General features: G+C 37.7%; 1 protein-coding gene across 2 annotated transcripts in view; it reads left to right on the top strand.

Annotated features, from left to right (window-relative positions):
* ARHGAP18 (Rho GTPase activating protein 18) overlaps positions 1-26,443 on the top strand; it is a 193,693-nt gene that overhangs the window by 145,534 nt on the left and 21,716 nt on the right. For both annotated transcript variants that reach the window (XM_065931348.1, XM_065931347.1), the window contains exons 6-10: positions 9,075-9,240; positions 11,375-11,466; positions 16,010-16,087; positions 20,083-20,242; positions 22,579-22,661. In XM_065931348.1, the coding sequence (XP_065787420.1) occupies positions 9,075-9,240; positions 11,375-11,466; positions 16,010-16,087; positions 20,083-20,242; positions 22,579-22,661 (579 nt within the window). The remainder of the gene's footprint in view (positions 1-9,074; positions 9,241-11,374; positions 11,467-16,009; positions 16,088-20,082; positions 20,243-22,578; positions 22,662-26,443) is intronic.

Raw genomic sequence — 26,443 nt, forward strand, 5'->3', positions numbered from 1 at the left:
AAATGCTAACACTGCTATCAACAATATGATAACCAAAAAATAGTTTAAACTTGTTTTCTTTTTATCAGTTGGTTGTATCCTTAGGGTTTTATTCCAAAAGGACTGTAATAATCAAATTAGTCTGCTTCAGATTGTTTAGGATAGTTATTCTCCATATGGTTATGCCACTCACTGTATACCCAGTTGGTTAATTTCATTTTATATTGAATGTTTAGGGATTGCTTTGTTGAAACTTAATTGTGTTTTGTAAACATGTGAATTATCTAAGTGGTCCAAGGTCATAATTAAAACCAAGGTGTATTAGAAGTCTTACTTCCATTCTTGAGCCATCACCTTCTTCTCTCCCTCCCCTTTATAGGTTAATTTACCCTACAGGTCAGTTCCTTTTTATTTTAATTTGATGGTTTGTCCTTCCATTCTTAGATAGATACACCCTTGATTATTTACTTATGATTTAGCAGCATGTCCTGGAGATCACTCCACAGTAGTATAGAGAAATATCTTTCATTCTTTTTAATTTTTACGTTGTACCATGTTATGAAACTCTGTCACAATTTATTCAACCAGTCATCTGACAATGGGTTTCTAGATTGTTTTCAGGCTTTATCAAAAATTTTTAAGGATCTATTTTCATGCTTAGTGGGAAAAGTAAAGGCATTTGCGTCATGTGACCTAAAGAGATAAATCAGGCTCCCAGACCATCCTTAGCAAAAGTATCTTTTACAAGTGATAGTCTTCTCCACTGCAGGTTTGATCACTGATCTGGGAACTAAGATCCCACATGCCACACTATGTGACAGATAAGTAAATGACAGTGATGGTCTTCTCAACAGATGGAAGGGAGTTTAAGTGAAAGTAGTCTAATTAAACAAGATCAAGACACTGTTGACTTTTAAGTTGTTGATTCAAACAGTGGAATATAAAAGGAATTCATTTCTACTTCAGAAAGTTAAAGACAAAACTTCCTCTCTCACTTTATTCATTGCTAGCAAACTGATTTTTGCTCACCTACTTTCTAGATTTTATTCATGTTTTGCCTCAAGCTTAAAGTGACCTTCCCATTTCTACCCCTCTGTTGTTCTGTGTTTATCATCCTTAACCCATCCTTTGGGGTCTAACTCAATATCTAGCTTTACTGTTAGCACTTTCCTGTTTTCAAACTTACATTAATAAAATATATAAAATCGTTTTTTAAACTGTTAAGATGCCATTCAGTTCAGTCGCTCAGTCGTGTCCGACTCTTTGCGACCCCATGGACTGTAGCATGCCAGGCCTCCCTGTCCATCACCAACTCCCGGAGTTTACTCAAACTCACATGCATTGAGTCGGTGATGCCATCCAGCCATCTCATCCTCCATCATCTCCTTCTCCTCCTGCCCTCAATCTTTCCCAGCATCAGGTTCTTTTCCAATGAGTCAGCTCTTTGCATCAGGTGACCAAAGTATTGGAGTTTCAGTTTCAACATCAGTCCTTCGAACACCCAGGACTGATCTCCTTTAGGATGGACTGGTTGAATCTCCTTGCTGTCCAAGGGACTCTCAAGAGTCTTCTCTAACACCACAGCTCAAAAGCATCAATTCTCCGGGTGCTCAGCTTTCTTTATAGTCCAACTCTCACATCCATACATGACTACTGGAAAAACCATAGCCTTGATGATGGACCTTTGTTGGCAAAGTAATGTATCTGCTTTTTAATATGCTGTCTAGGTTGGTCATAACTTCCCTTCCAAGGAGTAAGCATCTTTTATTTTTATTTTTTATTTATTTATTTTTTTTTGCATCTTTTAATTTCATGTCTGTAGTCACCATCCGCAGTTATTTTGGAGCCCAGAAAAATAAAGTCAGCCACTATTTCCCCATCTATTTGCCATGAAGTGATGGGACTGGATGCCATGATCTTAGTTTTCTGAATGTTGAGCTTTACACCAACTTTTTCACACTCCTCTTTCACTTTCATCAAGAAGCTCTTTAATTCTTCACTTTCTGCCATAAGGGTGGTGTCATCTGCATATCTGAGGTTATTGATATTTCTCCCGGCAATCTTGATTCCAGCTTGTGCTTCCAGCCCAGCGTTTCTCATGATGTACTCTGCGTATAAGTTAAATATCCAGGGTGACAATATACAGTCTTGATGTACTCCTTTTCCTATTTGGAACCAGTCTGTTGTTCCATGTCCATTCTAACTGTTGCTTCCTGACCTGCATACAGGTTTCTCAAGAGGCAGGTCAGGTGGTCTGGTATTCCCATCTCTTTCAGAATTTTCAACACTTTTGATAATTATTGTCAATGTATCTATGCACTTATTTATGTATATATGCATCAGTTTATCTATACAACCATTTACGTATTTGTATATCTTCTGGAAAGCGTGTGTATGCTGTAAGTTTTCTACAAGTCATAAACATGGTTGGTGAGGTAAATATTTATATTCCTCACTCTGAGGTGAGAGTCTAAGCAGATAAAACCTTAGTTTCCATTTCTACTCCATGGTTTCCAGCTTCTGTGAATAAGCAGTGGGTTTTATGTAATACATTGTTCTTTGTTGACCTCATTTTGTATTTGCTTCTTTTTTTTTTTTATCGGCATTGAGCAGTCTTTGTTAATTCTTTATGATCTCTCACAGCAGATTCAAATTTCTCCTCTTAAATTTGGAGATCAGGTTTTATAACTTTAATGTGTGTTAGGATGAAAATTAGCTATTATATATTGTGTTTCATGTACCCATAATATCTTAGAAAGTATGCTGTGTAATTACTTTGCTCATTTATCAAGTGATCTCTATGAGATAGATATTATGATTCTCCTTTCATACAAAGTTGCGAGTTAGAGAGATTAGGAGGTGCATGGTAAATCTTGGCTTAACTGCCTAATCTTTTGAAGCTGGAATTTTTCTGGAAGATCCTGATGACATGTGCCCTAAAGGTGTATGCTCATTTAACTTAGAAGTGAGTTTAAGTGTCCTTGTTTTGGTGCTACTGACAACTTCAGGATAGCGTGGGAGGTTACATGAATAAGATTCTGGTATGCCAAATCCATCTATACAGTAGAAATTTAATAGCACTCCTTTATCCTATCTTGGCAGACTAAAATCAATAAGAGTTTATTTAGGAATTGTTAAGATCATAGTATTGAAATGATAACTGTGCTGAGAGCTGTACTAGTTCTTGTCTTTATTCAGTGTATTCTGGATTCTTACTGAATTATGTTTAATTCAAGTAAATTCACGTTTTATGGTGACTTTGCTTGTCTTGTAACAAAGCTCTTTGAATACTGAAGGCCGAAGGCTTGCATGGAGGCCCAAGTTGGGAGTTTGCTAGAAAATGAAACGTCTCTGGAGGAAGCAGAAGGACAGTAAAAGAAATGTTGATTTGGGATAGAGTAAGGAGAATGAGAACCTAAGACAGACACACATTTGTGCACAAATGTGTGAGATGGCTGTAGGATCATGATCCTGAATTTTCAAGAAAAGTTTAAATTATGATTATTCCTTGCCATTAAAAATTCTTTTTAAAAACTGTAAATATGAAAGTTTCCTAAAATTTCATTTATCTAGAAAAGTTCTAGGTTCTCTAGGTTGATAGTAAGTGAAATACTATAATAAAATCACATTTTACACATGGAAAAATCTTAGGTAAGAAATGAATTTCCTAGCAGGTAATAAGAAGTCATCTGTGGAAATTGACCAAGTAAGAGTAGATTCTCTTGCTTTCCGAGTTGAGGCTAGAGTGACTTGATGAGTGAAAAAGTCAAGTATGTCATTACTGGTAAGGTTTCTAACAGGCCCCTCATATTTCAAAGCTTACAGAAGAGGGGTGCACCCAGGGAGAGCTGCCTGATTAATTTATGGTGACACATGGGAGCCAAGACCTTATGTGTTTTGAAAAATTTTATTTCACTCCCCTTTTAAAAGCACATTTTTCAAAAGGTAAAGAGCTTTCCTTTTGCTGAAATTGCACTGCCTTCTCTTAGCCAATGAACTGAACCATCCAGTCTATTAACTAAACAAAAATGACATGAAACTTCATAAATATTTAAAACTCCTGCTATGAATTAAACATTGGGATAAAGAACTAAGTCCTTTCATTAAGTACATTGTTAAATAAATAAATAAATAAAGCTCATGACATATTGCTAGGTAAATCGAATGTTTGAACGAATAATATTTCAGGTTTCTTTAAACATTTACCTTGGGTAATGCTTTAAATAATTATATTACATGTATTTGGCTTATTAGACCAGATGCAACTGATTTTAATGAAGCACATAGGACTTTTTTTTCTTTTCTAAAATAAATGGTTGGTAAATAGTATTGGTTCAGTCCTTCAGAAAACAGAGCAATTAGCAGAACTCTGGACCAGGCAAGAAGAAAATGGGGAGAGTTTTGTGTGATTTGAAAATGAAGCTCAGTATAAATCACAGGAAATTGGGGGAGCATCAAGCCAGTGACCCCACCCCTCCCTGAGCTTGATTCTCTGCTTTTCTCCCTGTTGGGTGTTTATCTTCATTCAATGAATACACGGAGACAGAACTCCTGCAATGTATCAGGGCTGTGGGACAGTGGGCATACAGAGGTGGTTAAGACAGGGTTCCTGTCCTTGAGGGTTTCTTGTCCTGCATCAATACTGGTCAGCCTCGATTCCTCCTGCCTATTGCGGGTATGAGGAAAGTGGAGCAGGACAGAATGACTACTGAATTTAGGATTTAAAAGATCTGAATTTGCCTCCTTATGTCACTGGCTGTGTGGACGTTGGCTCAGACAGTGAAGAATCTGCCTGCAATGCTGGAGACCTGGGTTTGATCCCTGGTTCAGGAAGGTCTCCTGGAGAAGGGAATAGCAACCCACTCCAGTATTCTTACCTGGGAAATCCCATGGACAGAGGATCCTGGAGGGCTGCAGTCCCTGGGGTTTCACAGAATCGGAACAACTAAGCACCAACACTTTCACTTCACTTTAGACTCTTAATGAGCCTCAGTTTCCCCATGTAGAATATGCTGTAATAATACTTATCTTATTGGAACTTTTGCAGGATAAAATGAAAAACTATTTATCAAAATGAGTATTACCATTTTTGTCTTACCTTGCAGTAATAGTTAAAAGAAAAACCGTGATACCTGTCTGCATGTCCTCAACTCCTATGCACTGTACTATTGACCTTGGAAATTATGCTGAACATTCACTAAGGCTGAATATGAATAATATCTACTGTTGTTCTTTTAATGTTTTTATGGGGAAAATGTATCACAAAAATAGAAGAATTATCTCTTTTCTCCTATAGTGGACTCTCTTGAGAATATAGCAGATTCTAAAGAAAGTTCTGTCAAAGGTTCCACAGCAAACTATAGAAGATTCTCTTAGAGTTGAATTTGCTTGAAAGGAATTAGCTGCTTAATTGCCAAAAGTTGTAGGTTTTAGGAAATGTTCTAGGATGGTAACTCTCAAACATTTTGGTCCTATAACCCCTTTAGACTCTTAAAAAAATTATTGAGGACCTCAAAAAGATTTTATCTAATCAGTCAGGACAGATGTTGGTGTTGAGGAGAATAACTGCCGCACCTTTGCACTGCTTTGGTGAAACCTCAGAGGCATGGCCTTCTGGCCAGGAATCTGTGATTCCGTATTGTGGGAGCATTCACTGTCTCCCTATAGGCTGCAGCTCTCTGTGTTTGCCCTGGCTGGCCTAAGAAAGAAGGCATAAACAGATTTCTACAGAAGCTGCGATTCCTTGAAAGACTCTAAGGAGATGAAGAAGGCTGGTACAAAGTGATTTTGGAATGTAAAGAATTTCTTTGGATTGAATTCTGTGGAAGTTGGTCACTGACTGCGCTCTTGAGCTCTGAAATATAAATATGTAGACTAGGGAATAGTTTCTCTTGATGAATAATTAAAAATACTGTCTGTGTAGTGGGGAGGAACAGGGGGTGCTTTTCTTTATGTCAGTTATATCTATGGATATTTACCATGATATAAATTAAAATAGAAAAATTTAAACTATTAATCCATTTAAAAGTTATTATTATGGTAAACATAAATAACATTTTTATGAAAAAGTTGTATTTTCCAAAACAAACAGCAGTCAGTTTCTTTACCATCTGAGCCACCAAGGAAGCCCATATTAGAAATGAAAATTGAAAAAAATTTAAACTATTAATCCATTTAAAATATAATATTATGGGGAACATAAATAATATCTTTATTAAAAATAGTCATTTTTCCAAAGCAAATTTTTGTTTGTTTTTAATTAATTTGTTTATTTTATTTTTTTAATTAAAAAATTTTTTTTTATTTTAATTGGAGGCTAACTACTTTACAATATTATAGTGGTTTTTGCCAGACATTGACATGAACCAGCCATGGGTGTACATGTGTCCCTCATCCTGAACCCCCCTCCCAGCTTCCTTCCCATCCCATCCCTCAAGAGTTGTCCCAGCGCACTGGCTTTGAGTGCTGTGTTTCATGCCTCGAACTTGGACTGGTGATCTATTTCACATATGGTAATATACATGTTCGGAGAAGGCAATGGGACCCCACTCCAGTACTCTTGCCTGGAAAATCCCATGGACGGAGGAGCCTGGTGGACTGCAGTCTGTGGGGTCGCTGTGAGTCGGACACAACTGAGCGACTTTACTTCCACTTTTCACTTTGAGGCATTGGAGAAGGAAATGGCAACCCACTCCCGTGTTCTTGCCTGGAGAATCCCAGGGACGGGGGAGCCTGGTGGGCTGTCGTCTGTGGGGTCGCACAGAGTCGGACACGACTGAAGCGACTTAGCAGCAGCAGCAATATACATGTTTCAATGCTATTCTCTCAGATCATCCCAGCCTCGCTTCTCCCACAGAGTCCAAAAGTCTGTTCTTTATATCTCTGTCACTTTTGCTGTCTCGCATATAGGGTCATCGTTACCGTCTTTCTAAATTTCATATATATGCATTAATATACTCTACTGGCATTTTACATTTTAGCAACTCTCTAATGTCTGGCTTGAGTTGATGTCGTTTGGATTCTCATATTTGCTTCTGTGTTCAGTCTGTTGGCAATACCACATTTCTTGTAAAAACTCTGAAAAACTCCTCTATATACCGTAAGAGAATAAGAGTGAAAAAGGCAGGTAATGTCTTAGTGTTATTAAAATAGTGTTGACCTCTTCAGTCAATTCAGTAGCTCAGTCCTGTCCAACTCTTTGCAACCCCATGGACTGCAGCACACCAGGCCTCCCTGTCCATCACCAACGCCTGGAGTTTACTCAAACACATGTCCATCGAGTTGGTGATGCCATCCAGCCATCTCATCTCCTCCCGGCTTCAGTGTTTTCCAGCATCAGGCACTTTTCCAGTGAGTCAGTTCTTCACATCAGGTGGCCAAAGTATTGGAGTTTCAGCTTCAGCATCAGTCCTTCCAGTGAATGTTAAGGGCTGATTTCCTTTAGGATTGACCGGTTTGATCTCCTTGCAGTCCAAGGGACTCTCAAGAGTCTTCTGCAACATCACAGTTCAAAGGCATCAATTCTTCAGTGCTCAGCTTTCTTTATAGTCGAACTCTCAAATCTATACATGACTACTGGAAAAACCATAACTTTGACTAGACAGGCCTTTGTTGGCAAAGTAACGTCTCTGCTTTTTAATATGCTGTCTAGGTTGGTGATAGCTTTTCTTCCAAGGAGCAAGCGTCTTAATTTCACGGCTGCAGTCACCATCTGCAGTGATTTTGGAGCCCATAAAAATAAAGTCTCTCACTGTTTCCATTGTTTCCCCATCTATTTGCCATGAAGGGATGGGATTGGATGCCATGATCTTTGTTTTCTGAATTTGAGTTTTAAGTCAACTTTTTCACCCTCTCTTCCACTTTCATCAAGAGGCTCTAGCCTTTGCTTTCTGACATAAGGGTACTGTCATCTATGTATCTGAGGTATTGATATTTCTCCCAGCCATCTTGATTCCAGCTTGTGCTTCATCCAGCCCTGCATTTCACATGATGTACTCTGCATAAAAGTTAAATAAGCAGGGTGACAATATACAGCCTTGACGTACTCGTTTCCTTATTTGGAACCAGTGTGTTGTTCCATGTCCAGTTCTAACTGTTGCTTCTTGACCTGCATACGGATTTCTCAGGAGGCAGGTCAGGTGGTCTGGTATTCCCATCTCTTGAAGAATTTTCCACAGTTTGTTGTGATCTACACAGTCAAAGGGCTTGACATAATCAATGAAGCAAAAGTAGATGTTTTTCTGGTATTCTCTTGCTTTTTCAATGATCCAACGGATATTGGCAATTTGATCTCTGGTTCCTCTGCCTTTTCTAAATCCAGCTTGAACATCTGGAAGTGGAAGTTGACCTCTTTAGATTCCTTAAAGAGTATTGGGTACCTACATGACTCCCTGGACCACACTTTGAAAACTGCTGCTTTAGGATATGGCTTTTGCATGTACATTTTACAAAAAGGAGCGGTTATAGAATTGCCAGAAGTCACACACAGCGAGTTGGCAGTTAGATGACTGGTAGATGGAGGCTCTAAAGTCCCTGCTTTTGGTTTCCCTTCTGCTCTCCTCTTCCCCCCAGTGATGCACGGTCCTTTTGTACCTGCCTTATTTGGGTATCATATATCTGAATATACAATATTATATCAACACAAGGCCACATATATACATGAGACAGTTAATAGCAGTGCAGATGAACCGTACCGGGCGCACTCGTGGTTCCTCCCACTCTTCCCTCACCTCCTCTGTCTTCCTCCTCACAGCTTGTCTTGACTTGTCATTTTTCTTGGCTCTTAAAGGTCAGTTAACTTGTTTGTTCTCTCCTTTGGTTTTACTGTCTCTCTTGTCCTCTTGGCCACTGATAGTCACACTCCTAGTACATGGTCTGCTTCTGCGGTCTGTCATACTTCACATATTGACTCTCTGCAGGTTTGGAATCATCATTATGACAGGATTGCTCTTCATTCTGGCTGGAGAAATTCTTCCATGGGTTTCATTGTCACCACTTTGAGAATGAATTCTTTTCATAGTTATAATTTTGTCATCTTTCATTAAAAAGGGGTTAGGTTCTATAGACCTTTACTGTATTAATGGTGTTTATTTTAGACTTACAGAGTGCCAAAGGACAAAACAGGCACCACCAGGATTGGTGACCTGGCACCCCAGGACATGAAGAAAGTTTGCCATTTAGCCCTAATTGAGCTGACTGCCCTCTATGATGTCTTGGGTATTGAACTGAAACAACAGAAAGCTGTGAAAATCAAAACAAAAGGTAATTTGGAAACAAAAACCAGTTGGATTTACTCCTGAGCTAGTAAGAATGAGCTTGGCTTTTTAGAAGTATCCTTTCTGGGGTGTGGGAAATGCACACATAACAAATTGCCTGTAATCCGCACATGAATACATCTAAAGTTCGGATTCCAAAACATTCTTTCCAAAATTTTTGTAATTTGATAAATCTGTCTCCTAGATTATAGACGATAAAGGCATAATCAAATATTTAATTACCATGGAAAGAAAAGGGACTTCTGATCAAGGATTCTTACATGCTCTCTCCTTTGAAAGCTGTATTTAAAAACATTTGGTACATATACTTATTTCTAAGACTGGATCCTGACAACTGACTTTAATATGGTTAATCCTGATCAATTATTTTTGCTTTATTTATTTGATAGCAAATGAACAGGCAGTAGTATGTCAGTTTGTTCATTTACAATCTACTTTTAACTCTTTTGCAAAAAATATTCTTCCCTCTTTGAAGACAATAACATGAGTTTGGCATATAATATCCCTAAATTGTGCATCTCTTGGGTATGCATAGTTTTTTTTTTCTTTGTAATCAGCTTGCTTTCCCCATTATATAAATAGACTGTTTTTTTAATAATATAATAGAAAACAAACACCTCCTCAGTTCTTGTTTTTTTCCCAAGATGTTATTCATCTGAAAATCGAGATAATTTTCTGTTGTTAAAGCTTTACTATTTAGGAATCTCTGACATCTCATTTAACTTTAAAGATATCTCTTAAAGAAAAACCAAGAATGGGGATTATTGAGTTGCTATGGTAACGTTAGCAAAGACAAGATGTAAGTTTTAGAGGCAATTTCTCTGTAGGACTGAAGTGTACCTTCCCTCAAGTCCTCTCTGCCATGCTGGGCCCCAGAAGACCCCATTCTGTGTTTAGTTCCTTTGAGTGAGTATTTTAGCTTAAGGCTTGTGATGGTGAATTTCTGAGTCAAATAGTTCTGGTTTTCCACAAGTCCATTATGGATAAAGACTGCAGATGCTTTTTCAAAAGCTCATCACAGAGTCTTCTCCAGATACAAAATTAAAATTTAATTTAAATAATTGTGGGAAAAAAATTGTTGTGACTCAATGTTCAAGACTTTCAGAGTGACTTAGAGAGGCCTTTTAATTTTATCTCAGAATTGCCTCCTACCAGACAGAGAAATATTAAGCCATTCTCATTTAAAGTATCACTATTAATATAATAGATTTTCTTTCCACCTTTTTTATATTTTTGTATCTTATCTAAGATATTTATGTTATAAACTGGAATTTGACATGCTTAACGATTATGCTTTTCTTAATTCCTAAACTAAAAGTTATTTACTAAGTTACTGACATTTCTTCTGAATGTCACAATTTCCAATGTCTGTTTTCATATCATGGGATAATCCCCCTTTTTTCCCCCACAAATGATTTCTATCTCCCCGATGATGTATGTTGCACTTTTTTGTTGTAACTGTTCACTCATTGATGAGTGTAGGGTAGGAGGTGCTGGGTAGAAGCTATGCTCACATCAGACTGAAAGCATATAATTTTAATTTAGAAAAATTATAAGTTATTGCCTGTCATGTCTTCTGGAGTTATTCCCAAATATATAAAACAACAAATTTAAATTCACAAAGACCAAGTATCTACTATGTTCTCTAAAGAAGAACATTTATAGAGCAAGCTCATAATCTTGGCTGATTTTCCAAAAAGCAAATATTTATACTTTGCTGTATTATAGAATGTTGAATGTCAGGTATGGAAGAGATGAGTGATATTTACTTTAAGCAAGAACTTTTAATTTGATTACATTTAGTAAATTATTTGCATATTTTGCCTATTCCCACAGCCCTCTATTTCTCTTTTGTAACAGTTTATACTTTTCTAATTATTTTGGTGATGATCTATAATCATTAGTTTAGTTGTCTTTGCTTGCTAGATTGCTCTATAAGGTGAAACCAAAATTTTCCAGTTAAGTTGTGTTTACCTGATTGATAGACAATGTCACCCGCTTAGGTGCTCAATATAGTTTTCTGATTGAATGACAGTATCAGGAATCTGGTGCCTTAACATTTTTGCATTAATATTTCATAGGTTAATGAAAGTGAAGAGATTTTGTTGTTGTTTTTGCAGATTCTGGCCTTTTTTGTGTCCCACTGACGGTATTGTTAGAACAAGATCAGAAGAAAGTACCAGGAACTCGAATACCCTTGATATTTCAAAAAGTAAGTAGGCCCAAATGGGTCAGCACAGAGACAGGATACTTGAGATAATGGCGTTTTGTTTTTGTTTTTGCATTCATACTATTATAATATAGTTTTCCAATTGATATGCTCTTATTTTATGCTTTGGTTTTTCTATTCAGAAAACAGATTTGTTTCAAGGGCTCATAATTTTTATTTCATGGTGATGCTTTCAGTGTTATTTCTTGTAACTGTGATTACCTGGCATCATTTTCCTGTCTTATATTAGCTGGCTTTGTATAATTGAGATTTCAATTCTATAATACATAGGAGTGGGGACTGCTGGTAAATTTCTAGGGAATTGAATCCTCATGAATATTTTATGCCTGTTTGTATTTCCCAAGCTTTCCTATTTACAGTGAGGATGTCCAATTTAATTTACTAGTGCCTTCTTCCAAAGTAGGCAAAGAAACCATAAAGTAGAATTAGAAAATGATTGCTAAACTATAAAGTCACTTGTGTAGTCAACACTCAATTATTCATAAGGAGATTATCTATGACAATATAAAAATTTCAGTCTAACCTCTGAGCCATCATTGTTCAGAAACACAGATGACATTGGATAAAAGACAGGGAATACCCCTGAGGAAGGCTAGTCGCATCAGTTGTGGGCTACCCAAGATGCAGATTTTGCAACAGCTCAGGCATCTCAGCTTCTGAAAATTCATGGGTAGCAAGAATGGCAGTAGTAATGTTCTCAGTTGTTTGGCTCAACAAAGCCATTTAATACTTAAGTTTAATCTACTTGGCACCAATTCTTCCATTTTTCTAAGCCAGTCATTTACTATCTTACTTATTAATACTAAGCTCTGATTTCTTCATTCCTCACAGTCACCATTACATCCAAACCTGTGTCTCAATGTTTCTCCTGCTGGACTTTGTTGTAGACAGCTTGTTCTACTCACCAGGTTCCTCTAGTCATTGCCTACAGAACCTGTGTCTATGTGGATAGTTGTTCATGGTGTCTGTGATACCCAGAGAGATGCTTATAAATGGAGACCATAGATTCAAGTTGTTTTAATGGCAGTAAATGGTGCGAGTTACTTATGCAGATGGACAAGGCATGGATCTCAGTAGAACCCTTTCCCAGTGTATTGGGGCTATTCAGGGAAACAGCACCAGTAGGAGAGTTCTCTTTCTCTCTGTCTCGGAGAGAGATGCTCAATAAATATTATTAAGTGAATGAAGGAATGAGTGTGTGTTGGGGAGGGGGAGAGAGAAAGAGACACATGCAACCACATGCACACACACACGTGCTTTCCTTCATTCTCTTATTCAGTAATATTTATTGAGCATCTGTCTCTCTTTTGGGGCCAGAAGTGGGGGGAGAGAGAGAGATTTATTATATGTGAAAGAATTAGCTTCTGCAATTGTGGGGCCTGTCAAGTCTGAATTATGTACAGCAAGCTGGAAACACAGGCGAGGGTTAACATTTCAGGGTCGAGTCCAAGCTCTGCAGGCGGACACTCCCGTGGGGTTTCAGTGCTGCTGTCCTGAGGCAGAGTTACGCGGCTTTGGGGAACTCAGTCTGGATTCAGCCTTCAGCTGTCTGGATGAGGCCCACCCACTGTACGGAACGTACTGCTTTCTTCAGAGTCTACAGGTGAAATGTTCATCGCATCTGAAAGACGCCTTCACAGCAGCACCTAGACTGGTGTTTGATGAGACAGCTGGGTGCTGCGGCCCGGCCCAGGTGACACATCAGATTCACTGTCACATCAGCGGAAGTCAGTGTCGCCTGCTGGTCAGGCTCAGGATTGCATCCAGCCCCCTATCTTTTTCTCTTGACATTGTTTTCGTATTTAGTTAGTTTACAGTTTTGGTCTCTTCAGACTTTTCAGAGACTCAGACTGCCCACCAGTTTGAAGTCTTTGGATAAGAGCCTTAAAGATTTTGGGTTCATATAAAAAATAAAAGAGAATATACAGAGTTTTCTATTAGATAACACTCATCTAGTTGTATCCCCTCTGAATGATAAGCAAAAAAAATCACTGTCATCTATCCCAAAAAGTCTTTTTTTATTTTATCAGCTGACAATGCAATTGGGTATTCCCTTAATTTTATTGAAAGGAAATAATTGAAAACCACTGATTTGCAAAAAATTTTTATTATCGGTCTTAACAGATTATATTTTCTCAGTTATTGAGAAATATACTCAAAGAGGCTTTAACAAAGCTTATCTAATATCTATAAATTGTATCTGGTTCCCCATGCCACTCCACCCGCTCCCCCCACCCCACGCCTTAGAAACACACTGTTTAAACCCTATTCCCAAAAGCACTGGAGAAATAGAAATATTCTTAACTTTTATCTATGGCAAAATTCTGGCAATTTAGTAAATCATATTTTCATAATAAACTATTATTTGTGTTTTAACAATGACAATAGAATGTAGCTAAAATATGTAAATATTTGTAAATATACAAAGTGAGAAATAATGAGAAAAATGACAGTGTATATATACATTCTCTGTTGAATGCTAGTATTCAGCATTAGAGAATAATAAAAAGCATTAAAATATAAAAATGTAAAAATTATTCTCGTTCAGTTATTTAGAAATCATCAGTTTTGCCTCTGTATTTAATAAAAGCAAAATTTGTCTTACTGCTAAAAACTAATTTGATCCAGCTACTGGCATGCAATTTTATTTTTTGTTAATAGAATATTTTAAACATTTTATAAGATGAAATACAACAAATTGCTTGTATATTGAATAAATGTTGCATAGGTATTATTTGATATATTTAGTTTTAAATACTTTATTGAATAATGTTCATTTAATCTAAAATAATTCATTTAAAGATTTTTTTCCCATGAGTTTTTATCCAGTGTAACTTGAAAAATGTCTTGAAAATCATTCCAGTTGAATTTTTGAAATTTAGCGCTTCTGTTTTCAGTCACTAATAAATACTTGGGAGACTACTCTTTGCTTTGTTCTTACCTGACAAACTCAGAATTAGTACAGACTTTGGCCATAATCCAGGGATCTAAGAGGTGGGGTCATGGAGGAACAATTGTCTCCTCTTCCAGTATCTATGTGCTACAATAAATCTTATTTCAGGGCATCTAGATAAAGGTCAAAGGCTTCATTCATGATGCCATGCTTTGCTCCTAATAGACATTTTTATAAGCATGGGGAAAATAGTAAGCTTTATGTTATTTATAAAGCCTTGGTTAAGTCATTAAGGAGATTTCTCTGGGAAAAAAAATTAAAATTTTATACTGTTTGGATACTCTGGAAGATGTTGTGCCTCAGGGTATGCAGAGGGTATTATAGTAAGTTTGGGGCTGAGAGAAAAGTAGGTTTGTCTTTTAGAAGAAGGCTATTGTGTAAGGAGGGGAATGGATGGTAAGGAAAGCCTATATGGTACTACTTTCAGTTTTCACTATTTCTTTAAAATAGTCAGTGAAAAGTGAAAGTCACTCAATCATGCAACCCCATGGACTGTAGTCTGCCAGGCTTCGTGGTCCATGGAATTTTCCAGGCAAGAATACTGGAGTGGGTAGCCATTCCCTTTTCCAGGGGATCTTCCCAATCCAGGGATCAAACCCAGGTCTCCCACATTGCAGTTGGATTTTTTACCATCTGAGCCACCAGGGAAGCCCTTAAAATAGTCAAGTGAAAGTTGCTCAGTTGTGTCTGACTCTTTGCGACCAGTCCATGGAATTCTCCAGGCCAGAATACTGGAGTGGGTAGCCTTTTCCTTCTCCAGGATATCTTCCCAACCCAGGGATTGAATCCAGGTCTCCCACATTGCAGGCAGATTCTTTACCAGCTGAGCCACAAGGGAAGCTAAAATAGTCAAGTACCCCCTAAAAAGCTTTTGTGTATTGCCCAGGGTATGCATATTCCAATTGAAAATCTCTGCTAAGAAACTAACCACTTCCTAGCTTCCAGTATTATGTCATTGAAATTTCTCCATTTTCTTCTTCTTGTGGGTTTCTGCCTTATTAAAACAAACAAAAAAGAAACTTAAAGATCTGTATGTATTCATCAGGTATGATTTAGACCCGTACCAGAACTGTTTTTTTATTTAAGTTTACCACCAAAAGCTTAAAGCCTAAAAATGAATATTTGCAAGCAGTTTTTTTTTCCTTCATATCATAAACAAATTTTTCTTTGAACAAACTGAAAAGGAGGTGTACATATGCAAATACTGTAATTTCATAAGATCTATTTGATTGCAGAATGTATGTTTCTGAAAAAGCAGAAGAAATGGATTGTCTTAGTTACTTTGAAACCATGAACTTGGGTCAGTCTCTATCTAGGATATTGCAGGTGTTGTGTGAAGTTATATACTTTTGTTCCAAAGGACCCAACTTTTTCCAAATTGCAACTGAAGTTTGGGGATATATTGGCTTAAAGATGAGTAGTGATTGTGCCATAACATTCAAAATTTAGTGAAATCCAGTTAACATGTCACTGTATTCAGTTTTTATTTATTTATGTATGAAGGAGATGTTAAATTTGAGACTGTACCTGTTAAGAATGCCAAAATCAGAATGTCCTTCTGTTTATACACAGTTGATTTCTCGCATTGAAGAGGGAGGTTTGGAAACCGAAGGTCTCTTAAGAATCCCTGGAGCTGCTATTCGAATCAAGGTGATTTTTTGGTTCTACTCATGGAAATAACTTTGTTTAATTAAACTTTTTGCATCTGCAAAGCTCAATTGTCCTCTCTACTCTTTCTTCCCATTTTAGAAGATGAAAAAACACAAAAACATCCTAACATTCAGTTTGTATTAGCTTTTCCACAGTCTCTTCTGATTGTAAAATTTTACTTTTTTTCCCAAAATCACCCTATTACCAGTAACAATACTGTGATAAATAAAGAGGCAAGTGATTTTACTCTCCGATTGTGCAGGTATAAAATAGGGACAAAAGTAAACAAGCAGAAGACAAGAGCAGCTCTGTCCTGCTGATGGAAAGAGAACATGATGGGTCAAAACGCTAAGAGGGGTCTGCATGAGTAACAGTGTGAGATTTATTTCCTTTTCTTTTTTAAAGGGCAGGATGGTAAACTCCACCAGGTGGGCAGAGTCGGGGACTTGACATTAGTCTCCGTACATGATCAGTCTTAGCGAGCTGGCAAAATGAGATTGTCTTAACCGCTCCTGGCTGTCCCAGTTCCTTGGCTCACTGGATCCAAGGGTACCCTGAGTCCAGCTTGTGAAAGAGTCAAGGGGATCCCCAGGCTTTCCAGTTGGAACCCCCTTTCTCACTCCCCTTCTTGCTTTTTTCTCAAAATGACATTTCCTTCCCACTTTCCTAGGATACTGTGTGTCCTCCTTTCTCTGTTCCTGACTCCTGCTCTGGGGAATCCAGTATTCAATGAATGCTTGGTCTAAGTAGAATTACCCTACAGATGATGTAGATGGAATGTGCCTCTCCAGTGATTTGCATTTTATGGGGACTTCATACTTGGAATTGTAGCTCTATCTGGAAAACTTATCTAGGGAATTTTTTGGTTATCAGTCATTAACAACCTCCTTAACCCTTATCCTCCAAATTCAGCTCTGGCTCTAAAAAGATAACACAAGTCACTGGCCACATCCAATATTTGAATTTGTAAATCCAAGAAAAAATAGGATAAAGGGAAGAGATATTCCCTGTTCATCTCCGAAAGATGTATTCTGTATGAGCTCTTTTGAGCTAGATCGGGAAGAAATGACTCTTGGTGGGTGTACACTCTGGCCGTGACAGTGCCAGATGTGTGCAAAGATTCCACCGTTTGCATCACTTGCTGATTTTGATAAGCTTCTTCAATTTAAGGCACTAGTTTTGGCTTACATGGCTCTTACCACATTGTGATCTCAGTTTAATTGGATTTGAGTAACCTGATAAATCATGAGAAATGCTGGGCTGGATGAAGCACAATCTGGAATCAAGATTGCCAGGAGAAATATCAATAACCTCAGATATACAGATGACACCACCCTTATGACAGAAAGTGAAGAACTGAAGAGCCTCTTGATGAAAGTGAAAGAGGAGAGTGAAAAAGTTGGCTTAAAGCTCAGCATTCAGAAAACTAAGATCTTGGCCGCTGGTCCCATCATTTCATGGCAAATAGATGGGAAAACGGTGGAAACAATGTCAGACTTTACTTTGGGGGGCTCCAAAATCACTGCCAATGATGACTGTAACCATGAAATTAAAAGACGCTTACTCCTTAGCAGGCAAGTTATGACCAACCTAGACAGCATGTTAAAAAGCAGAGACATTACTTTGCCAACAAAGGTCCGTCTAGTCAAGGCTGTGGTTTTTCCAGTAGTCATGCATGGATGTGAGAGTTAGACTATAAAGAAAGCTGAGCACCGAAGAATTGATGCTTTTGAACTGTGGTGTTGGAGAAGACTCTTGAGAGTCCCTTGGACTGCAAGGAGATCCAGCCAGTCCATCCTAAAGGAGATCAGTCCTGAGTGTCATTGGAAGGACTGATGCTGAAGCTGAAACTCCAATACTTTGGTCACCTGATGTGAAGAGCTGACTCATTTGAAAAGACCCTGATGCTGGGAAAGATTGAGGGCAGGAGAAGGGGATGACAGAGGATGAGATGGTTGGATGGCATCACCGACTCGATGGACATGGGTTTGGGTAAACTCCAGGAGTTGGTGATGTACAGGGAGGCCTGGCATGCTGTGGTTCATGGGGTCCCAAAGAGTCAGACACTACTGAGCAACTGAACTGAACTGATATATACCCTGCTCACAAATGTCATTCACCTTGCATCCCCTGCATCTGATGTCTGATGCACAGAGGTCCCCCAAACTGTTCAGGTGCTCTTGTAATTTTGATACATGTCCACTGTCTCACTTCATTTGCTGACACCTGTGGCGGTTTCACCACCAGTCAATCAGGGACAGTGTGTGTGATTGGGAGATGAGTCCTGTGGAGAAATACATTCTCTAACAGAGGAAGAGGCCTACAGAAGCCAGCTACATGACTCCATTCTACCCATCTGAGCAAGAACACAGGTTCCCAGGTCACTGTTCATGTCCCGCATTAGCAGAATGTGATGGCCAACTCAGCAGAGTCATAAACATGTTTACTTTAGTACACAAGGATGGATGTAATGTGGATTTCACATTTTGACCAGATTGCTGGCAGAGGAGTGAATTCAACTATATGTAACTTCTTAGAAGGTCAATAAAGTAGATTCAACTGGCTCAACACAGCCTGTTATCACAGACTGAATGATACGGCAGCTGTTCTCTGGTTTGTGCATAATGTAAAGATGACTTGCAAAATTTAGAGTGGTCATTCTTCTCCCTTCCCCACCAAATTTCTTGGACTCTCCCTCCCCCTCCGTCTTCTTCTGCTCCTCTTCTCTTTCCTCTCCTTTCCCTCTTCTACGTTCTCTCGCCCCCTTTCTCCCTCTTCCGCAGGCCTTCTTTCCTTCCCTCCCTCCCTCCCCACCTCCTTCCCGCCTCCCTTCTTTCATCCCTCTCTCCTTCCACCTTCCTCTCCCCCCATTTCTAGGTTTACCTTTGTGTATTTCACCAATTGCAAAAAATAATTAGGGTAGAGGATGGAATTGTGTTGGGAAGAGAAAGTGTAATAAATTCACCTTACAGGAAAAACAAAGAACGTTTCTTGGTAGAACAGTTTCAAATATTAGAGGGGAGTGACAGAAACTTGGAAGGGTTTCTAACATAATAGGATTTATGCCACAGTGAAAAAGCATATAGAAAATAGTAATTATGAAGCAAAATTGATTTATTATTAATAATTTGTCTGGCAGATTTTGTGGAGTCCTTGAGGTAAATGAATTAGGTACTTCTAATTCCACAAGGACTCCAGCTGTTTTTTGCAGCTGGCAGCAGGATGGCTGGGTCACTGACAGTGTACGTGTTTAGGATGGGGTATATTTTCGTACCTCATTCGATGTGGAATTTGGTTTTCCATTTCCCAGAGGTGACTAATCAGAGGTGGCCTTTTGCTTTAGGTCCATAGATGGATTGATTAAGTATTTTGTTATATAATGTACTTCTAAATAAAGCACAGACTTTTTCTTTAAATAAATTTTTAAAAGTTGGTGAAAAACTATAGTATCTAAGTAAAGCCCCCAAGTGTAAAGTCTGTTTTAACTGTTCTCTTATTTCAGTCTCTACTGCTTAATGTTGTTGCCTATCCTGGAAAATGTGTTAAGTTTTGGAATTCTAGATCTTAGGTATCATTTTCATTGATGAATTATACTTGGGGTAGGAGAAGGAATATTTTTCTGAGTAATAGAGAAGTACTGGCTCTCAGTAGTTTCAGATGTCTTTTCAAAAAAGTACCATCTTGGGATTTCCCTGGTAGCCTGGTCGTTAAGAACCAGCCTTGCAAATGCAGAGGACACAGGTTGGGGAAGTAAGATCCCCCATGTTGTGGGCAACTAAGCTTGCCAGCCACAGCTAGAGAGCCTGCACACCGCAACGAAAGACCTCATGCAGCCAAATTAATAAATAAATATTAAAAAAGCAAATAATAAAAGCCACAAAAGGGTAGAACCTCTTCTGAAGTGGGAAGTATATCAGTCTCAGCAAGGGAAAAAAAAAAATCAACTTACTGGTAGCTTTTTTTTTTTTCCCCCCTTCCTCTCTTCTGCCTTTCAGAATCTTTGCCAAGAACTAGAAGCTAAGTTCTATGAAGGGACTTTTAATTGGGAAAGTGTCAAGCAGCATGATGCCGCCAGCCTGCTGAAGCTCTTCATCCGGGAGCTGCCCCAGCCGCTGCTCAGTGTAGAATATCTCAAAGCTTTCCAGGCTGTCCAGAGTAAGTGCCACCCCTCTTTGAAGCAATCCCTGTGTCAGCGCCATCCATATTAATTGCTTTAATGGCCTTTTGCTTTTTGTGAAGAACATAACCAGATGTATTTTGGTAGACACACTGACTCATTTGGTGTGAATAATAAAATGCCACTCGATGTTTTCTTTTCCTTTATAAATGTACATCTAGGAGTAAATAGATAGCAGATCTATCCGTATCTCTTCAGGTACGGACTAATTGCATGCCTTTTAAGCAATACAGTGTACGTATTTTCATATTAAACGCTGGAAACGTCATACTTCTTTTTTAATAGAATGAATCACGTAAGCTCTCTGATACATTTTTCTTGCCAAGTGTTAAAAGCAACACTTACTGGAGAAGCTGTGGATTAACAGTTATCATAAAAGCACAAGGAGATGTGACAGAGTCTGTGATTATTTCCTGAAAAATTAACTTCTGAAATTGTCATGCAGAAACATGCAACAAATCATTTGACTGCTTCATTGGTCGGGGGGCAGCAGATTTCTAATGTCTTTCCATTTTGTGGTCTTGGGCAGGCTCCAAATTAACGTCTTGAATAGTTCTCAATTCCTTTCCAGTGAACAGAGAGATCTGATGAGGCTCATGCACTGGCATAATTATCCCTTTTAGTCACAGAGACCATCAAAAAAGCAAAAATGCTGTCACCACATTTTAGTGACCAACCCATACTTTAAATTCCAGATTGGGGCACTTTTGAGAGTGAAAAGAGAAGCACTGCTGATGATTACGCTGAATTGCAGTGTTGACCAGACCTTTTCCAGGCTATTCTTTTTTTTTAATTGAAGTATATTGACATATAATATTATAGTAGTTTCACATGTACAATATTTGTTATTTGCATGCATTGCAAAGTGATCATCATAATGTCTACTTAACATCTATAACCATTCATAATTGTAGAAACATGTTTTCTTGTAATGAGAACTTTAAAGATCTACTCTTAGTAACTTTATGAAGTATAGTATTATTAACTCTAGTTGCCACGCATAGTCTGATGCATAGTCTGTCAGTTGTGTCTTACTCTTTGCTACGCTATGGACTGTGGTCCTCCAGACCCCTCTGTCCAAGGGATTCTGCAGGCAAGAATACAAGGAGTGGATTGCCATGCCCTCCTCCGGGGGCTCTTCCTGACCCGGGGAACAGACCCGTGTCTCCTGCGGTCCTGCATTGGCAGGTGAATTCTTTACCACTGAGCTATCTGGAAAGCCATAGTTGCTATGCTTACATTATTTCCCTGAGGCTTACTTATTTTGTAATTGGAAGTTTGTACCTTTTGTCTGCCTTTAGCCATTTCCCCGCCTGACCCCGATACCTATGGTGGTCCAGATTGTTTCACCAATCTGTTCTCTGTAAATATGTGAGCTATTTTGTTTTTGCTTTAGATTCAATATATAAGTGAGATCATAAGTTATTTGTCTTTCTCCATCTTATTTCACTTAGCATAATGCACTCAAGGTTCATCCATGTTGTTGAAAATGGCCAGATTTTTTTTTAATGACTGAATATTATTCCATTATGTTCCAAGCTATTCTTAAAGCATGTCATATTGAGATGTTTCCCATGGCTTATCCCATATCATAACATTTATTTGAAATTTTTAGGGAAATATGACTGAAATTGTCATTTTAAATATTTTTTTAATGGTTAAGTTGTGCTATTTTGCATATATAGTCCTTAGATATGGATTAAAGGACCAAATTTATCTGATTCCAGATATCCACAAGTATTACTTATTGGGATGGGGGTACTGAAAATTGGAAATATCAATAATAATAATGTATCTCTTCAACTCACTCATTGCTGATTGGTTTTCTTATTCATTCCACAAACATTTATCAAACACTCATTGTGTTCCAGGCTGTTTTACACATTCCTGTTGGAATTGATAGGCTTTTAACTATGTACACCACATAACTTGTTCACTCACCATGAGAAGCTTCACTGTTATAGGTGCACTCTGACACTGTATTATAAAAGGTCAATCTCCTCTGCCTTTTCATTGGGGAGTAATTATCATGCGGAAGTTAAAATCATTTCCAAAGTTCTGTTGTGTGTCTGCAAACACAAGGCTCCGTCACACGCTCACAGTTGGAAGTGAGCATTCCGAGAGAGGAAGCCCTGCTTTACCGGCTGCTTCTCCTGGTCCCCCCCACTCTCTCTCAACAAGGCTTACTGCTCACTCGTTGTATCTCACATTTCACAGTGACGTTTATGCCAAATAACTTTTTTCTTGCAAAACAGAAAAAGAAAGTAAAGAGAAATATAAGACAACAATTCAGATGTATTTAATCTGTCTGCAGATCTTCCAACCAGGAAGCAACAACTACAGGCTTTGAACCTTCTTGTCATCCTCCTGCCTGATGCAAACAGAGACACACTCAAGGTCAGCTGGTTTCATTTACGCTAAATAGCCCTCAGAACTAAGAGTGATTTTTCATTATTTGTGGCAAAACAAAATAATGTTATTGTGAAAATGTTAGTAGTTGTCTATAAAGTGAAGACCTTTTTTAAGGAGAGATGATGAAAGTCTTTAACTTAATTAATTTTTTATTTAATTTATTTTAAATAAATAAATTAATTTATTACCCAGGTTAGTCATGTTAACAGTATCATTAAGTTGGGTTGTTTTTTTTTTTTTTTTTTTGTCTTTTTTTCAACTATAACATTTCTTCTGGTGATTGAGGTTCATTTGTTAATAAAAACATGAATGTATTTTAGTTTTTTCTTCTTTCTATTATTCCTGTTTTTTCCAGTTTTATTTAGTGAGCATGTACTAGTAAGGTAAAAATTGAATGTTTAAAAAGGAACTCCTAAAGCTCACCAAATATAGCCCATTACTGCCTAAAGATGTTCCATGTGTTTGTAGTTCCAAGCAGTAGAGTTTGAAATAAGTCTTAATGATGAACTTGAAATGTTTGATTAGCCAAAAGATAAACCAACTCAAATTCTAGTCATTTCTCTAAGGGCTTACCCTGAGTTTCTAATCTGTATCATCATTTCACAGTGATTTGGTCTGAGAGTCATATGATGAAATACCCTTTAATATGTATCATCAGAGCCTTTCATAATAATCAGTGGATTGTTCTACATTGATTAGTTTTCCTTAATGGCAAAAAAATTTTAGAGTAGTTAGAAAAGATTTAATTATAAGCTCTTAGAAAAAAAAATTTTAATGTAATTTAGAAAGCACATCTACCTTATGTTTTACTGTTACCTTAAAAAAGTTTTTTATACAAGGGTGCAACCCTTGCCCATTTGTCCCTATAGTTCCTTATATTTAAAATGAAAAAGAACCATGTCAAAAAATTTCCTGTTGAGAAAACAAAACCACCAGTTGGTAAACCTTGGAAATGTTTTTCTGAACCTCATTAAGGCTCCTTGAACTGAAACCAGGTGAGCAAATCCCATGCCCTTGGAATAAATGTCAATACTCAACTTTTCTGGCCGAAGCAGTTGATGAGGATTGCTGGAATAAAACATTGCATCTCTGCAAGAGAGCTTCCAATGAGTCGTTCCCTTTACTAAGTCAGAAAATAATCTTCCACTTCACTGATTAACTCTGTGAGTAGCTGAGAAGGCCGGTTAGGTTAGGTTTGGTTTGGTTTTGGAGACAGAGGCCAGCTCCAGGAAGGGGTGTTTTGAAGCACCACGTGTGGGGGTTGCTGTGTTTGGGTGGGTAGACTGTGGCTGAAACAGGGACATCGGGCCCAGGACGAAGTGGGGACTGATTTTTCAGTCTGTTCCCTGCTTGTCAGCCATGCCCTTGCCACAGGACATCAACTACCCAGAAAGAGGAATTTAGTCCGTCTTTTTTCTGATTCACATAAAGGTGCTTATCTGTGTGATGGCCCTGTGAATGGCCAATATAAAATGGAAATCGAAAGACACATGAGTTACTTAAAATATGCCTACTTTCAAAAGAGTTCAACTAGTAGTGGAGGAAACACTTATTCCAATATGGTTACTATTGGGGCAAGGTTGGCCCAGAACTCATTCTTGGATTTTGCCTTTAAACCCCAGACACATTCTTTTAAGACAAAATCTGTTTAAGAGTGTATTTTTTTTTTAAAGGTTTAGTTTTACTTTTAGGACACGAAGTTACTGGAGCACAATTGTATAAGTAAGTGGAAAATACTTTCTTGGGGTAAAAAATTGGAAATTGCCAAACAATTTTACTAATTTACTTAAGCTTTAATAGTTTAATTAGCCAGATCTGATAAAGGTTTCAACAACATTTCTAATAACAGTAATGCTGAAACAAGTATAGCGTACATAAAAGAGAATAAACCATTTAAATTTAGTTCTCTAAAAGAGAAGGGAAACTTGATCACAAGGTGATTTCAGGAAGCTGAATGCAAACTTCCTCAATTTTTCCAATTTTGCCACTCTTTCTATTGCCAGTTGGAGGGATAGGATCATGTACATGACTTGTATAGACTATTTCTACTACACATCTAAGGGTTTGGATGGACCATATTAAACCCTATACCCTAGTTTAAGGCAACAGATGTCTTTAGGCAATTTGTTGATCAGGATTTTTTTTTTTTTTAACCTTGGATTCTGTGCATTTGGACTAGTGATCAAACCTACCTTTGACTTGGAGGAATAACAAAGACTAATGCTAACAGTGGGGAATCCATGTTAATATTATTATTGACAAGCATTTATCTTTTTTGTAGTTTCAACAAATTCATTGTATATAATTTGTTGCTTAATCTTGGCAGGCTAGGAAATTAGTATTCCCATTTTATGAATGAGAAGAATTTAAGGAATGGGATGCCAAAAGGTTTACCCTAAGATTGCACAGAGCTAATTTACTAATTAGCTAATTAGTAACCAACTGTACTGAGACTCAAACTGAGTTTTCAGAGAATGGGCCCAGTAACATTTATATAACACCAGACTGGTGATAGATACTTTTTTTTTTTTTGGCTGTACTATGCCACATGTGGGATCTTAGTTCTCTGACTAGGGATCGAACCTGTACCCCCTGCATTGGAAGCATGGAGTCTTAACCACTGGACCCAGGGAAGTCCTGGTGATAGATACTTTTGAGAAAAGGCAGCTCTTATAGATCAGATGTAGAGACAATACATCCAAAGATGAAGTTCTTTCAGCAAAGCCTAGGCTAACATTTTATTAGTTTTATATCTACACACATAACATTCTAATATCCTGATAGTAGAATTTTGATTAACTTTATTGCATTATGCATACTACCTTTAAGTGGTTTATTACCTAAACTCTGTAATTTATGCTTGTAAAGAAAGACAGTGTTCCCTGAATAATTATTCTGGTCTCTGGAACAAAATTAAATATTTTTTCCAAACCCTACCAATTAATCTTTTGTCCTCATTTGAGATGGTATTGTTTCTACATAACCTTATTCTTGTATTACAGTTTAACTTTCTGAGCACTGGATCAAAAATTAGATACATGAATCTCATTGTTAGATAGTAAGGCTATGCCTTTAGTTTGTTTCAAACTTGACAGTCTATATAAGAGCTAAACTGGATTCAAGATCAAGCTTTTAGTGCTTATAGAAATTTTTTTCACTAAAAATCTTGTGAGAGAAGAACAGTTTTTTGTTGTTGTTATTTTTCCATTTTGGCATAGTTTATTTGGCCTTTTTTATGTAGGAATTTTACGCTAAATATGAAAACATGCTTCTTTTAATAGTTAAGAGTTCAGAAACAAAGCCAGATAGATAGGCAATTGAGTTACTTCTCCCCCATTTGCTCACTCTATGACATCAGGTAAGTTACATCCATTCTCTTACATGTTACATGTTTTCTCATCTGTATGATGGAAATCATTATAGCTTTGATTTTCAACCAGGATTAAGTGAAATGATGCCTGTGAAGGTCTTAAAACAATACCTTGTTCATAGATATCATTGACTATCTATGCAGTTATTGTTGTTAATGGTTTAGACCAAAACTGACTCGCAGAAGAACTGGAAGCTTTCTGTCCTGGCAGAAGGGTGGTCATAGCTGCCTGTGGTGGTTGTGGAGGAGGAGCTCGGAGGAGACTTAAGTATTGGTGATAGAGGTGGGAAGTGTGTGGTATCAAACGGAGCATAAACTAGCTTGGTCTGCTGAAAAGCTTCTTTTCATTTTTTTTTTTTTTTTTTAATTCTCTTCTTTTTGTCTTTAGCTATTCCTC

The sequence above is a fragment of the Muntiacus reevesi genome, chromosome 3, assembly GCF_963930625.1.
Source record: "Muntiacus reevesi chromosome 3, mMunRee1.1, whole genome shotgun sequence".
Lineage (NCBI taxonomy): Eukaryota > Metazoa > Chordata > Mammalia > Artiodactyla > Cervidae > Muntiacus > Muntiacus reevesi.